We start from the raw sequence: 16,499 nt of genomic DNA, 5'->3' as shown, positions 1-16,499 counted from the left end.
TAGATATTGATAATAATATAATATGGAAATTAGGATATAATTTTTTTACTTACGTGTTCAAACACACTCCAATTTCGCTCACATCCGGATGAGCTACAAGTTAGGCTTAATACTTTCATGGCAAACTTTTGCAAGTTTGGTGTTTCACTACCAAATAGTGACCACCATTCCACTATAATAAAATAAATTTAGAGGTTAATGAGTGTAAATAAGTCGAATAATTTAAGTAAGAGCTAAATCAACTCACTTACCCGGTGACCTTGTGTCTCTAGCTCTTTTAGCCGGACCACAACCAAATAGTCCATTCGCCATTTTGTACCTAGGAAGCTCAGCGACTAGTAAATCTTGTATTGTTGTATCGGGGATCATCTTCTCAACACATGCATAATACTCGGTCCACAGACTCTGTAGTAAAGTTCCCTCTTCTTGAGCTTTATAATACAATCCTGGGTTCAAAACATGGCCTGCAGCATGCAAAGGCCGATGGAGTTGGTCTGACCACCTTGCATCAATAATTTCAAACACTTTCTCATATTGCTTCTTAATTCCACGAAAACCCCGTTCAATAGTTTCTTTGGCTCTATCCATTGCTTCATAAATATAGCCCATTGGTGGTTTTTTCTCCCCATCCACCAAACGAAGCACTTTTGTCAAAGGGCCACAAACTGTAAGTGCTCGAACAACATCATCCCAAAAGTGGGCAGAAATAATAAGATTGGCAACTTCTTTCCCCAAAGTTTCCTTTGCAAATTTACTTGAAGTCCATTCGGTTGAGAGGACTAAAGTTCTCAAGTTTTTTCTTTGTATGTACATAGCTCTCAAAGTTAAGAAGGCCGTTGCAAATCTTGTCTTGGCCGGTTTCACCAAATTTCTTTCCTTGGTGAATTTTCTCATCAAGTTTAACAACAATGGCCTTTGACTAATGTAAGAATGGATTCTGATGGCCTTCTTAAAAACTGTTAAGGTAAGATTATAGTAATTAGTAGCTAATAAGTATTAAATATTGACTATAAAGAAAGTTAGAGGATATGAGAGTGATATTACCGGAAGCATATGGCTTAATCTTGAATATGTCACCAAACATCAAGTTGATGCAATGAGCGGCACATGGAGTCCAATAAATGTGTGGGTATGCACCCATCATCATGCTTCCCGCTTTAACATTCTCACTAGCATTATCAGTGACAATTTGTACAACATTTTCCGGTCCAATTCTTTCAATAGTGCTTTCAAACAACTTGTACATTTTGGTGGAATCGGTAGATTCATTGCTAGCATCGACAGAACCAAGAAATACACTACCGATTGGAGAATTCACCAAAATATTGATGATCATTTTACCATTTCGTGCCGTCCATTTGTCCATCATAATCATCCAAACTTTGTCCATTGCACTTTATGCTCATCAACGATTTTTTCCACTTTCTCCACCTCTTTTTTTAGGTGAGTAACTCTAACTTCATGAAATGTAGGAGGCTTCATTCCGGGGCCATGTTGTCCTACTGTCTCAATAAATTTATCAAATGATTTGTGATTGACACAATTAAAAGGGAGCCCCACATCATACATCCATATCGCGAAAGCACTTACCGCACGCTCTCTTAGAATTTTCTTTGTTTCATCAATTCCTCCTTTTTCAAAGCCTCCTTTTTGTGTTGATTTATGCGGAAAATAGAGATTCATAGGGCCTTTCGTTACATTCCACGCGGTGGATGATGCACCTCCACTAGAAGATATCTTTGGAGTTTTGGAGGGAGGCATCATTTCCGCATATTCATCCATATCATCAACATCATCAATATCAATATATTCTTCCGGCTGCCTCACTTGAAATTTGGGATTATTAGCGATTTTATTTTGCATATAAGCCCTTACTTCTTCTCTAATCTCCGACGGGCAAGCTGTACATTGTTTAACATTCTTGAAACCACCCACTAGATGTTGTTTGTGTCGAGTTATTCCACCATTAAAAGTATTCCCACAAAAGTTACAATTAACCGAATCTTTCGTTGCTCCTTGAGTACCATAATTCCATCCAATGTCCCTCTTTTTGCTAGCATCCGCCATTGAATTCACTATTGTACAATACAACATATACTATATTAATTAGTAATTACTATTAATTACTATAGAAGAATTTTTTTAAAAATAAAATAATAGACAGCACAGTAAAAGGCTGAAAGCAGTAGCATTCAGCAGCATATTACAGTGAACAAAGAAAACAGAGGAAAAAGACAGCATTGAAGAAAAAGAGGAAACAAACAGAGCATATTACAGTGAAGGGTGAACAAAGAAAACAGAGGATAAAAATAGAGCATTGAAGAAAAAGAGGAAACAAACAGAGCAGTCAACAGAGAAGGCAGAAAACAATAGTATCTCAATTTTTATTTTTTTTGAGAAAGCAGTTCAGGATTTCAGATTCACTTCACAAGAGAATTGCGAGATTGAAGGAGAAAGTAAGAGAAGAAGAGGACTGAAGGAGAAGAAGAAAGAAAAGAGGTCATACCTTTCAATTCGCGCGAGTCAACTAAAGGAGAAGAGAATCGCGAGGTTGAAGGAGAAGAAGAGTATCGCGAGTCGTGACTGAGTCCCAAGTAGTCGACTGAAGGAGAAGAAGAGAATCGCGAGGTTGAAGGAGAAGAAGAGTCGCGTCTGAGTCCCAATTTTGGAAATATGAAAAAAAACCCTAATTTTGACTAATATTATTAAGTCAAGACCTTTTGAGAATTTTAATACTAAAAGGCGCCGCCATTCACGTCGCCTTTACGTCGCCTAATTGATCTCGCCGCGCCTCACTGGGAAATGGTGCGACATGCTCACCTCGCCTTCTCGCCTTTCGCGAATGGCGAGCGCCATTAAGAACACTGCCTCAAGCTAGTGCATACACTTCATGTACCTAGCTTGTTACAAATGTAATTAATACGAGGACCGATGAGGGGCTTAGTGAGATATTTGCAAGTTGATCAGTCGACTTCACATAATTGACAGTCAATCTCAATGTGTTTGTCTTCTCATTAAATACTAGATTTGATGCATAATGTCAGTCAATCTCAATGTGTTTAATCTTCTCATGAAATATTGAATTTGATGCATATTGCCGATAAAATACAGAGTGATAAAATTACAGTGTTGAACTTCCCAAACAAGGCTTAAAAAATTGTTTCAGACCATAGAGTGACTTACGAAATTGACATATAAGGCTACTAACCCCACCCCCACGCCCCACCCCCCACCCCCACCCCGCAACAAAATTAGGTGATTGCTCCATTTAGACTTCTTCACAATGCAGCGTCACCGGAAAGTGCTCAAAGTCTAGTATAAAGTATATGGATCATGTTGGAGTCAATAGATGGGTCGATAGTAAACAAGAAAGTCACCGAAAAATTGGTCGGAACATGCTCATACGCCGGAGTATTAGATTTGATGGCTGAAACTGGTCACAATCTAAGAAATAAAATTATATGGGTAGGGTCAGAATGATGGCACAACCCAACTAGAAAATAGAAATTATATAGGAAAGGTCGGATTGATGACACTACCCTATTGATAAAGAGAAATAATATAGGTAGGATCGGAATGGTAGCACAACCCTACGCAAATCAGATTTGAGGGGTCACCGGAAAGACGAATGGAACTATGCAAATCAAATCTGAGGAGTCACCGAAAAGACACACGGTGCTATGCAACTCAAATATGAGAAAGTAGTTCAGAAAAAATCATGGTACTATGCAAATTAAATGTAGTCCAGAGAGATGCATGGTACTACACAAATCAAATATGCAAAAAAAAGGTAGTCACTGGAAGGACGGCACGGTGTTACACAAATTAAATATGAAAAAGTAGTTACCGGAAAGATGACACGGTGCTACACAAATTAGATATGGGAAAATAGTCACCGAAAAGATGGCACAGTGCTACATAAATTAAATATGAAAAAAGTTGTCACCAAAAAGATTACACGGTGCTACACAAATACCGATGGATATGGGATTGACACAAAACAACCCTAGAAAGTCAAATTGATGCACGGTGACCTGTCTGTCTGAGTTTTCTTCCCTTGAATATGTTCATATATCATTGATCCTACTTTTGTTAACATAATCATTGGCTAGGCGGAAGCATATATGGGTAATAGCCACCCGTCGGCAGCGGAAGCTCTTTGATTCTCTACCAATATCGTAGAGGCTCTGATACCATGTGAGAAATATAGGAGAAAAATATTATTGAATTGTTGTTGTGTCCACATTATTACATTGAGACCCTCTTTATAGACACTAGAATACAATCCTTTACCAAGTAAGATACTATTTCCTATTTCTATTTGTATTCCTATTGTAAATAGGATTGTATAAATCTATTCCTACTCTAATAGGATCGTATAAACCTATTCATATTCTAATAGGATTGTATAAACATATTCATGTTCTAACATGAGTAGTATCAACTTCTTATATGATGCACCTCCATCCTTAATTAGGAGGTTTCTCACGTTTGGTGAATGATATCTTTTTTTTTCTATTGATCAAGTGTTCTCAACTTCAAATTGAAATTTGATTACATGCACTCTTTGATGCCGTGAGTCACATTCTTGGAATTAGGTTGCCAACTTAGATTATGGCCATTCATGGTAAAAATAAAGGTTTGGCTAATAGCAAAGCTCGTAGCCTCTCATAGAATTCAATTCGACTTTTGTAAATATACATATTTTTCATTGTTTTCCTTATTAAATTCTTAGTTAAGTTATTTGTTATGTTGTATAGCTTCGAGAATTTTTTCGTTATTTATTATTTTAGGCTTTTGATTTATTTATGTTTCAATTTATTTTTTTAATGATTTTTTTTCTACTTGATTTATTTAGCCTAATTTTCGCTACTTATCTTAAAGGGATTTGTAGTTACAGTATTAATTAATTTTTGTGTTATGTTGTATGTTGTGTTCTTGAGCATTTTTCTGAATTTTATGTTATGCATCACACATTGTTTAACATTTTTTTTTTGTGTGTGATTTTAAAAAAACTTGAACAATTTAAAATGGGATACACGTGTTCGAGGACTAGTTTATGAAATCTAGGTCACTAGGGGTGTCAGCTCGATTGGTTACTTCTGTGGATCTACACTTGTTCATGTGGTATATTGATCGTTGTGCATTTCCTATAGGATGATGAAAAATCTCATGAACTGCCCAATGAAGGGATGGTGTGTGATACCAAGGTTGTGGATGAACCAAATCGAAATGTTGAAGAAGCCAATACTGAAATGACTGACCATTCCCCAAGACTAGTAGCAATTTGTGAGTAGTCATTTGCCCTCTCAAGCTTCTATTGTATTTCATGTTGTAAATGTACTGACCTAGCAGCTAATCATGAACTTATCTGCATTCAGCTCCACAAGGAATCTCTCAAGTTGCTTGTGATGGTAAACCAGACCGTTTAAGTGTTGCAGAGCTTTATAACAAGGTGAATAGTTCACTCCAAAACATACTTTATTTTCATCTATGTATAATTACTTTCCAGTATAAGACAATAAAACCACATTTCTCCGGAAAGTATTCTGAAGATGATATATGTAATCCTTTTCTGTCTGTTCTGCAGATGTGCCTGGTACTTTCTGGAAATGTCCAAGACTCATTTAATGAGAGTCACCCTAGTACATGGATGAGAAAGAACATCGTTCCGTTGGAAGCAATTTGTCAAGAGATGAACCAAATTCTTTCTTCTCCTCAGCAAAATACTCCTAATTTTGAGAGGAAACTGGTTCAAGAAGATCGGAATTCTGAAGCTAGTAAATCCAGTTATCCAGTTCCTTCTCAAGTAGATGATAGGGTGCTTAATGCTGAGAAAGAACATGACAGTGTTCTAAAAAAGCCAGAATCTGGATCCAAGAGTGCTAGCAGTTGTACAGTTGGAAGTATGACTGAGAACCACAATGTTACTCCTGCAGTTATGGAGACTAGACCTAGTAGTATATCAACTGGAGATGCTGATATAGAAATGGACATTTCTTCCACTTCAAATGCCTGACCGAAAAGAAGATTAGGTTTTTAGGTTGTTCGTATAGATGAAGATTAGTAAGTACTTTTGTTGGGTAGCTCCTAGACTGACTCTTGTAATTGACAAATTCATTTTCCAAGTTGCTAAGTGGGTTATGTAAAATGAGATTCAGCATAATTGCAGTCGAACGAAACCTTGATGGAGCTCAGACAATTTTGCTGGGTATTCTCGAAAGAACTCTATTTCGTTGATTTAAAATAATGAAAATATTTAGTTGTCTTTTAATTTCCCGTCTTCATCGCTGACATGAAATTTTCTGCTTCACCAATAATAAGGACAAATCTTTTGGCCTATTTTTCATTTCGTTTAAATTGATGTTGTGTGTATCATAGACGGTCTATGTGCTTGGGAAGCTTGGCAATGCTTTGGATGCCTCATATTCACTTGTAACTAACTAGTTTTTCAGCACGTGCGTTACATGTTACTCTATCTTATATTTTCAAGAATCTATGTACTTAAAAGTATATTTCATACATGGATGGAAGGATATTTTATTTAGTTATAAAATATGATATAGAAAGATCGCACCGTCGAACAATTCTATTTATGCTTAACATCATACTATCAATTAAATTTTAATATATTTCCTTTCTATAATCTTTAGATAATTAAAAGTTAAGCTCTTTAATTAAGATTCAACCCACAAAGTGACCATAAGAACTTTGTCAAAAAATTAAATTGAGAGAATATTGATGATGGGACACAAATTCAGGTAGTAGTAGAATGAAGAAGGAAGAGTCTTTATTTAGGAAAAAACTCAACATCAAAGAAAATGTAATCATTTATTAAAAGTTTGTTTTCAAGACTAAAAAATGTTAAGAATATTCTTTTGACTAATTTTCAAGAGTGACAACACATATACATATGATGAAATAATTGTCCAAAGCCACAATGTATCTATGCAAATATTTCTTCAATGTTGGTAGTGAAGAAGGAATAAGCTGGTTCGAAAGAATGAATGTAATTGTTTTAGAGACTGTTTGGTATTATTGTTACAAACTACTTATTTTTAGAAGTATTTTTTAAAAATAGATTTTCAGAAAAGTGTTTTTAAAAAATATAATAATTTGTGTTTGGCTAATTCATTTGGAAAGTGTTTTTGATAAGCAAATTGTGTTTGACTAACTTTTTAGAAAAGTACGTTTGAGAGTAAATTACGAAAAAGGACAAGTATCAATGCACTTTTAATATTAAGATTATTTTATAGAGATGCATTTATTTAAATATTAGTATAATTTTTAATTAAAATATTTTTTAAAATTAAAATGTAAATATTCAAATATCGATATAATATTAACATGATAGTTTAAATGTAATTTAAAATATCAAGCAAAATAAACTTAAAAATCATTCCACAAATTAAATCACTACATACAAAAAATTCACAATAAAAATAAATAAGTATAAGGGATACATTGATAAATATGTATATATGACAGAAAATTTTTGGTCTTGAAATGAATAATTTTTTGTTTCAGTCTCTGCTTTTTTAAGAAACAAAAACTTTTAGCTTCTTCCCAATAGCAGAAAAACTATTTTTGCTTCTATTTAAAAGCAGTTTTACTTATTAGCAAACACCTTTTTTTTAATCAAAATAAGTGTTTTTGACTTCCCAACAGCAATGCAAAACAGACTCTTAGGGACCGTTTGGTGTGGTTGATAGAGGGAGTTAATCCCGGGAGAAATTTTAAGTAGCCTTTAATCCCTTGTTTGGTTGCAAAGCTTGGGATAACCTATCGCATGCTTAATAATTAGTATTGGGATAAGTTATCCCTTCCCTTGGGTTGTATAGTAAATCCGGAATAAAATACATAAATGACAAATATATCCCTTTAAACTCTATTTATACCTCACTTTTCACATGTATACTATTTTTGAAAGTCTTCAACCTCCTTAATCTTATATAATTCTTTTACAAAAAGAAAAACTTATTACTAAAAAATATGATGTAATACAAAATTATAGTACATATCTTATTATAAATTCATTTTTTCACTAAATAAAAATATTAACACATGTCCTCCCGATTCTTCCCCCACCCCCCACCCCCCACCCCCACCCCCTACATTATTTTTAATGTCATGTATAATAATAGCCACTACTTATTTTTATGATAATTTTTCATATTTTTCTATTAAAAAATTACACCATATAAATATAATTTTTATTATGAATTTATTTGTAGTTCTTATGTTTATTTATATTTTGATTTCTCATAAATCTTTTTGCTTTATCAAATTTAAGATGTAAATTTTATTTTAAGCTAAATAGGAAAAAATATATATTTTTAAATACATATATATAATCGTGGGAATGTACACACAAAATTTAAGCTAAATAAATGAAAATTTTATTTTTAAAATGAATAATTAAAGCTTTCAAAGAAAATATAAAAACTAAATCAAGTGAAGGGTAATTTTGAAAACAAACAACTTATTCTTAAAATTTATGCAATGCATATTATTTTGAATATAACAAATCAAACACTCAATAAGAAATAATTTCAATATTAACTTATGTATAAATTATAGGAACCACATATTATAAATACTAAATAATTTCATCATAACTTGTTTTCAAACTAAACGACCCATTTAAGGTCTACATTTGTCATTGAGGGAAGTTAGTTATACTAATCATAAGAATACAACTTTTGAAAGAAAACACTTCAGAATATTAACATGGTATTTTTATTTGTTATTTTTTTACTTAATTTTTATAAGTAGGATATTAAATTAATTAAAAAATATTTAGGAAATTCAACTTTTTAGTTTAAGAATCTATTCTTTTATGATAAAATATGCAGATGCGTTTTTGTTGAATTATTCAGAATGTAGAGGTAAAACAGAACTTTCTCTAGCCTTTTAACATTCCTTGGCCCAATTTATATGACCTACGTTCTTTTTGAGTCTGTTCCAAAAAAATGATACATTTCAAGATTTAGTAACAATTTAATTTTAAAATATTCATTTTACCTTTTATAAAATGATATATAGACACACAAATATCTAACTTATTTTATCTGGCGCTCGAAGCACCCGAAATTGTTTTCTCAAAAAACTTTATGAGGACCTCCGTAATGAGTTGGGAACCTTCACGTATACTCACATCATTTTTTAATGCTTATTTCAACTTTTACAAGTACTTTTTTAAGAACCGCCCAAATTCTCCAATTTTTAGTGTGTATTAGCCCATGGATCAGGCGCCCGAAGTACCTGGAGTTTTTTTTTCAAAAAAAATTATGAGTACCTCTGTAATGAGTTGGGGAACCTTCATGTACACTCACAACATTTTTTTAACACCCATTGTTGTGTTGTAATTTGACTATCTCTTTAGAAAAATCACTTTTTGAAATGTTCTAAGTATAAAACAATTTGAGAAAAATACTTAGAAAAGAGTCGCCACTTAAGTTTTTAAAGAAATTAAGAAAACTTTTTTCAAAGATTTAAAAGAAAAAATCATTTGAAAATACCAAAGAGGGTTCGGGGTTCAATTTACACTTCGAGAAGGGTTTAAGCATTCGAAGTGTCCGCTAACATGCGGTTGACCTGCGACTTGACTAAAATATATTTGACTATTTTTAGGAAAATAACAGTTTAATATGAAAAAATAATAATAGTAATAACTTACAATATTTGATTAACTTTGAGAAAATAATTAAATAAATGACGCATTTTATATTATTCTATTTTTTAGAGAAAGGGATCCAAAATGGAACATTTGACTCGAAAAAAGTGATTAGATTATTTATAGAATTAGATTAATTAGAATTTATTTGATTCATTTTGAAATAATAATTTAAACCAATTTAATAAATTAAAGCATGAATATCATTTTGAATTAATTGACTAAACCTTTTGAGAAAATGACTAAGTAAGGTATTACTATTTTTAATTAATTGAAAAGATTTTGGCTAACATTTTTTAAAATTTATTTGATGAAAAATACTTTAACTTAAAACAACTTTAACATGAGTAAAATATGATTAAGCAAAAAGCATTAAAGAACATCTCTTTTCAAGTACAAAAAGTTTAACTTAATTGAAGATATAAAATTTTGACCAATATACTTAATTACTAAAATAAATGAACACAAAACATGAAATGTATTAAAAATTAAACCAACACAAAGAATATAACTCCTCTTTTGGGGAAATTAATTAAGCTAATTAACAATTCTAAAGTTAGAGTTAATGATAAAAAAAAAAACAATAAATAAATTAAAGGCAAAGGAGAAATGAATTTGGGCCCCCTTTTTGGGCCAATTTTGCTGAAAATTTTGGCCTTTAAACCAATCCCCTTTTTGTATACACCGGCTGTATATTAGTGTATATCGGATGTATACAACCCATTTTTTTGCTTTCCGAGACCTGTACATCAACTTCAAAGACTTGTTCTTCGATTTCTCAAGGTTAGATGACTCGATAAAAGAATTTTGGGCCTTTATGACCCTCTCAAAATGCGAAGGGAGGAAAGACGGAAGCCCATGAGGCTCATCCGAGGGAGTTCATGCAAGAAAAGAAGGATAAAGATTAGTAATCATTCATATCACATGTAAAAGGAACAAAACTGAATATTACTATGACTTTCCATATTGTTAGCAAACACTCATTATCCCTAAAATGATGATGCTCAACTAGTACACATGTTGACTAATATTATGTAAACAAATGGGAGCTTTGGAGATAATTTCCCAGTGAAGACAACTGGGCAAATATTGTATTTCCAGGTCACTAGGCCAACATGTTTTTATACTAGTACTAGTTATATATAAATGTCAACAACACGGTAAAATAAAAATAGCTCAACCAATATCACATGCCAATGATCTCATAGATCAAATTGATCAGGACAAAGTTACCTACCACTAATCTATAGCAAGCAAGATATTCTTTGTTCTAATCTTTTATTCTACACTTTCCATAATAAACGTAATCAACAAGAGATTAACAAAGTAAGCTTTTAACCACCACCAATAGAAAGAGAAAAGAAAGCTACTGCAAGTTCTCAACACCAAATTTGATACATTCACCCTTTGGTGCAAAAATTGACACCTTAACAAAACCCGATCTATAACCAAGATTGCGACAAACTACAAACTAATATGCGTTATTATGTAAAATTTATTAAGACAAGATGCAAAAATAAAATTTGGACAGCCAAGGGCAGCAGGCCATGAAAGGAAAAACCAGAAATAAATCAAGGCTTGTACGACCTTGAACTATGGTGTGAAATTTAAACTTGAAACATTATAGAAGAGCATTTCAGAATTAGAAAAAAAAAGAAACGGGGCATAAGTAAGTTTGCATTAGGGTCGATTCAATATTAATGGATAGAAATACCTGCTAAATATTTATGTTAATGTCCCAATACTTCATAACAGTAGACATAGGGGAAGAACATTTTCAGCTAAAATCATCAACACAATTAAATTCTAACATGTGAAAACCCAATAATACTAAGATTAACTAGCCAAGAGTTGCTAAAGAAAAAAACATGAGAAGAGTTCACCTTTTTCCGGGCAGGAACTGGGGCGAACGAGTTGAGGTGAGCTATTTCACCACCACGTGAAAAGAATTCCGACGAAAGTTTCCGATGATAGAGAATGAAGAGCTTAAGACGAGAGCTCGAGATTCTTTTTTTTTTTTTAACTTAGCGTATAGAAATCAAAATCCTCTTATGAACCTATATCACTGTGTTTTCCTCTATCTCTGGTTGTGCTTTTCTGTAAAAAAAAATCTCTTTCTTTCTTAGTTGTGACCCAAAGAGATGAATATATAGATGGAAATTAGGGGGAAATGGGCATAATTTTAAATTTTGAAATTTGAATCCCTTTCCCCCTTTTTTTTCAAAGAACAGTGAAAGGGATAGGAAATTTCTGAAAAGGGGGATGGGTCGACTGCTGCAGGGTCTGGACGATTTCGCAAATTTCTCGTCGAAATTGCTGGAATTTTTGTGTGAAGAAGAAGCATGTGCAGGGGTCGTTTGGTACTGCTCTTGTTATTTCTGGGTTTCTTCGCGTTTCAAGGGGAAGAAGACGTGGGTGGGGTCGGTTTTTGGTATTGAGCTGCAGGGATGACAAAAAGAGGGCGCTTTCCTGTGTTGCACCGAAAAAAAGGACCTAAGAGACGAGCGTCTTCTCTTAGGTTTCTTCCTCCCGCGCCCGTCGCCGCCCGGCCCGCGTTAGAGGGGAAGATTAGCAACATTGGTGTATGTAATGTTGTGGGTTATTGGGCTGGCAAATTGGTATGTATGGGTTGGGAATTATGATGTGGGCCACTGGAAATTGGAAGTAAGGCCCAAACTTGGTCTTTTAATGGGTTAAGGATAGGATAAACAATTGGCTAAAAATTGTAACAAGATAAATTTTCATAAATTAATTAACGAGCTTCTTAATCTTAACAAAATAAAATAATTAATTAGATTATAAACTAATTAATTTAATTACAAAACTAATTAACTCGAAATTATAACTATAACTTAAAGTAAATTAAACTAATAAAATATTTAACTAAAAATTGTAAAATCCTTTTTAGATGATTTTCAAATATTTATAAAATAACATGATTGTAGAAATATACATATTCAATATTTAAACTGATTACAAAAAGACAAAATTACTTTTAAAAATAACTTGCAAGTATTTTGAATTTCATAAAATTCATTAATTCAAAATTACAACCATCACTAATAAAATATAAAAATATAAAAAAAATTTGAGATGATTTTTAAATATTCATAAAATACATTAATCATATACATAATTATATAAAACATATATATTATTTAAAAATTATAAAAGTGACAAAACTATTTAAAATAATTTGTAAACTATATATATTATTTTTTAAGTTTTTATAAAACTAGTTATTTTAAATCGTTTGAAATTGAAGAAGCTCGATAATTAATTTATATTGTGGAGGGTCAAAATTGGGTGTCAACAGCTGTCCCTCATTTGACTTGGATTGATGAAAGAAATTCGAGGCTAATGAAATCGACGAATCCAATTTTGACCGACCATATCTTTATCTCTAGGAAAAGGATTTTGGTACGGACTTTAGGAATTATGGCCGAACCCCATAAATGGATTTCCTACATATCTCAGGCTATATGAGAATTCAGGTCAATTGTAGTTCAATACGCTTGATTTGACGCACGCTTTTGAAAAGAATCAAAAGTCATCCCAATATCGAATTATGAAGAGATCGGAATGCTCGAGAATAAGATTTGAGAGAGGATGTCGGAATACAGCCGAGTTTTCAACATCGAGACCACCTACATATCCCTCAACTTAGGGAATCAGACTGCTTGTAGTTTGACTCGATCAATTGAAAAGGAAATCTATTATGCTAGATAACCTTCGGTTCTGGAAGAGTGACAAGTAAGTCGAGTATGAAAAAGAGGCTTGCAACCTCTTAGCCATGACTGTGGCACGCTTCACACCCATAATTAAGAACTTACACGGACATAATTTCCAAAGCTCTTGGTGCATTGTCACTCAGATTGGAAAGTTGCCTCCAGTGAGCGTAAAAAGTTTTTCGGATGCGAAATTGGAACTGATAAACCCAAGGAAATGCCCACGCGCCTTTTGATAGGGGTGTGGTTTGATTGTGGTGGAAGTCGCTCCTCAGCTCGCGTCCTAAGAGTTTGGCACTCCTCTTTGGACTATGTCCCAGTTCGCTGCTAAGAAAAAGTTCCACGTTGTGCTGCATCCTTTTTGATGTCGTCCACACCTGTGGTTTGCTTGAGAATTCATCCTCTTGGATGCTCTCGACAAAGACATCTTGGCACTTAATTGTTCTCCTTGAATATTTGACGTCAACTTCTCTCAGTTTGACGTAAAGCAAATAAAACATGTGTCTCATATTTGCGACATAACTCTTCACTGTACTCATCTTTTAATATCAAAGTAGTAAAATAGACTAATGTAATATGTTGATGGTTCTCTTAGTGGTTGAATATGTTGGCCCTCTTGGCAGTCTGAACATGATGGCCCTTTCGGAGGTCTAAATATGATATATCTCTCGGAATTTGAATATGATGGCCCTCTCGGCAATTCAAATATGCAATGGTCTTCTTGATATTTGTATAGGATGGCCCTCTCGGCAATATGAATATGAATGGCCCTCAGCTAAATATGATGTCCCTCTCGGCATCTAAATATGATGGCCCTCTCTGCAGTTTAATATGCGATGGACCTCTTGGCATTTATATAGGATGGCCCTCTCTACAATATGAATATGAATGGCCCTCTTGGCAGCTAAATATGATGTCCCTCTCAGTATCTAAATATGATGGCCCTCTCGGCAGTTTGAATATGCAATGGCCTTCTCGGCAATTTGAATATGAATGGCCCTCTCGGCAGTTTAAATATAAATGGCCCTCTTAGCGGTTTGAATATGAATGGCCCTCTTGGCATTTGAATATGAATGGCCCTCTCGGAAATTTAATATGAATGGCCCTCTCGGCGGTTTAAATATAAATAGCCCTCTTGGCGATTTGAATATGAATGGCCCTCTTGGCATTTGAATATGAATGGCCCTCTCGGCAATTTAATATGCAATGGCCTTATCGGCGGTTTGAATATGATAGCCCTCTTGGCAATTTAAGTATGAATGGCTCTCTCGGCAGTTTGAATATGCAATGGCCCTCTCGGCAATTTAAATATGAATGGCTCTCTCGACAGTTTGAATATGCAATGGCCCTCTCAGTGGTTTGAATATGAATGGCCCTCTTGGCAATTTGAAATATGATGGCCCTCTCGGCCGTTTGAATATGAATGGCCCTCTTGGCAATATGAATATGCAATGGCCTTCTCGGTAGTTTGAATATGAAATGGCACTCTCGGTGGCTTGAATATGCAATGGCCCTTTTGGCGGTTGAATATGAATGGCCCTCTCGACAATTTGAATGTGAATGGCCTTCTCGGCGGTTTGAATATGCAATGGCCCTCTTGGCGGTTTGAATATAATGGCCCTCTCGGCAGTTTGAATATGCAATGGACCTCTTGGCGGTTTGAATATGCAATGGCCCTCTTGGCGGTTTGAGTATGATGGCCCTCTCGGCAGTTTGAATATGCAATGGCCCTCTTGGCGGTTTGAATATGATGGCCCTCTCGGCATTTTGAATACGAATGACTATGAACGTCGTCTTTCATCAATATTTGATATGATGATAGGTACTTTTTGACCATAACATCATTTCCATCGGTATCTTGCAACCTTAAGTGGTAGATACTATTCTTTAATCTGTCAAATACCTCTTCGATCAAATCAAGATGTTACACTCACTAATTAATATTCACTGGATATGTTCTCCTGAACTAGTTGGTTGATAAATATAGCTCCTTTGATGATCTTATTATACCTTGCACCCACAAAAACATGTTAGTTTTGGAACATTGATCTGTTTGAACTCGCCTTACTCTTGGTCTCGTTATCTCTGGAACTTCGTCCGGTAGGTCCAATGAATCGCAGTAGACAAAAAAAAAACAAGATCATATTTAGATTAAAACATTTGCTAGGTATGAAGTTTAAAATTAAAAAAATAGTTTTAAAGAAAATCTCTGTCAATTAACGATCACGATATGCACGACACAAACAAAACCCTTTGTCTCAGATTTGACATGATAGGTAGCTTGCTGGCAACTTAAAACCCTTTAAGAACACGTCAATTTGAGGCAATTGAAGTTGACTTCGAAGGTCCGAGTATCCTTGATGGAATTTTTGAGGTCCTTCTCAAAATTTTGTCCTAGTTAGATGTTTCGAAAACAAATCTGATGATGATCACGGGAGTCTTGAATTTGAGATCTTCTCAAAATTATTCCAGCTGCACATTTCGATATGATATTTGACTCTTGTTTGTAGGAAATGACTCTTCTTGTAGAATTTTTGAGGTCCTCTCAAAAATTCTGTCCCAGTTTCCATTACGAGGGGAAATGGAAATCTTATTGGGAATATGACCGAACCCTTGTGGCGCCTACGTATCCCGTTGAGACAAAAATCAGGTCAAACGTAGTTCCTCGAGAAGTGACAAAATAGAAAATTTGGTAAGGAAACGACCGAGGCCGACATAGACCGCCTACATATCTCATTTTTTAGAATTCAGGTTGAACGTAGTTCAAGTACAAGGGGAATGTTTCAAAACATAATGCGACAACGATTACAAGCAAACAGCAATTACAAGGAAATAAAGAAAAGAAATAGCATCCTTCAAATGTAGTATCTCTTGACGGCATCTGAATTGATAGCTTTTCGCCACACTCTACCGTCCATCTCTGCTAAAACCAAAGCTCCTCTTGATAGTACTTTGTGGACAACATATGGTTCTTGCCAGTTAGGTGCAAACTTCCTTTTGTATTCGTCTTGATGAGGGAAAATGCGTTTCAACACCAATTGGCCTACCTCAAATATTCGAACTCTTACTTTCTTGTTGAAAGCGCGAGTCATTGT

At 34.2% G+C, this 16,499-nt stretch overlaps 1 protein-coding gene across 1 annotated transcript in view; it reads left to right on the top strand.

Moving 5' to 3' along the window:
* Nucleotides 1-6,274, top strand: part of LOC125842611 (CHD3-type chromatin-remodeling factor PICKLE-like) — a 77,055-nt gene extending 70,781 nt beyond the window's left edge. Inside the window, exons 29-31 of the mRNA XM_049521915.1 lie at nt 5,157-5,289; nt 5,382-5,455; nt 5,591-6,274. Of these exons, the coding sequence (XP_049377872.1) occupies nt 5,157-5,289; nt 5,382-5,455; nt 5,591-6,019 (636 nt within the window). The 3' untranslated portion in view covers nt 6,020-6,274. The remainder of the gene's footprint in view (nt 1-5,156; nt 5,290-5,381; nt 5,456-5,590) is intronic.
* The last annotated feature ends 10,225 nt before the right edge of the window (nt 6,275-16,499 follow it).

Source organism: Solanum stenotomum, chromosome 10, assembly GCF_019186545.1.
Source record: "Solanum stenotomum isolate F172 chromosome 10, ASM1918654v1, whole genome shotgun sequence".
Lineage (NCBI taxonomy): Eukaryota > Viridiplantae > Streptophyta > Magnoliopsida > Solanales > Solanaceae > Solanum > Solanum stenotomum.
This window is presented reverse-complemented; position numbering and strand designations above follow the sequence as displayed.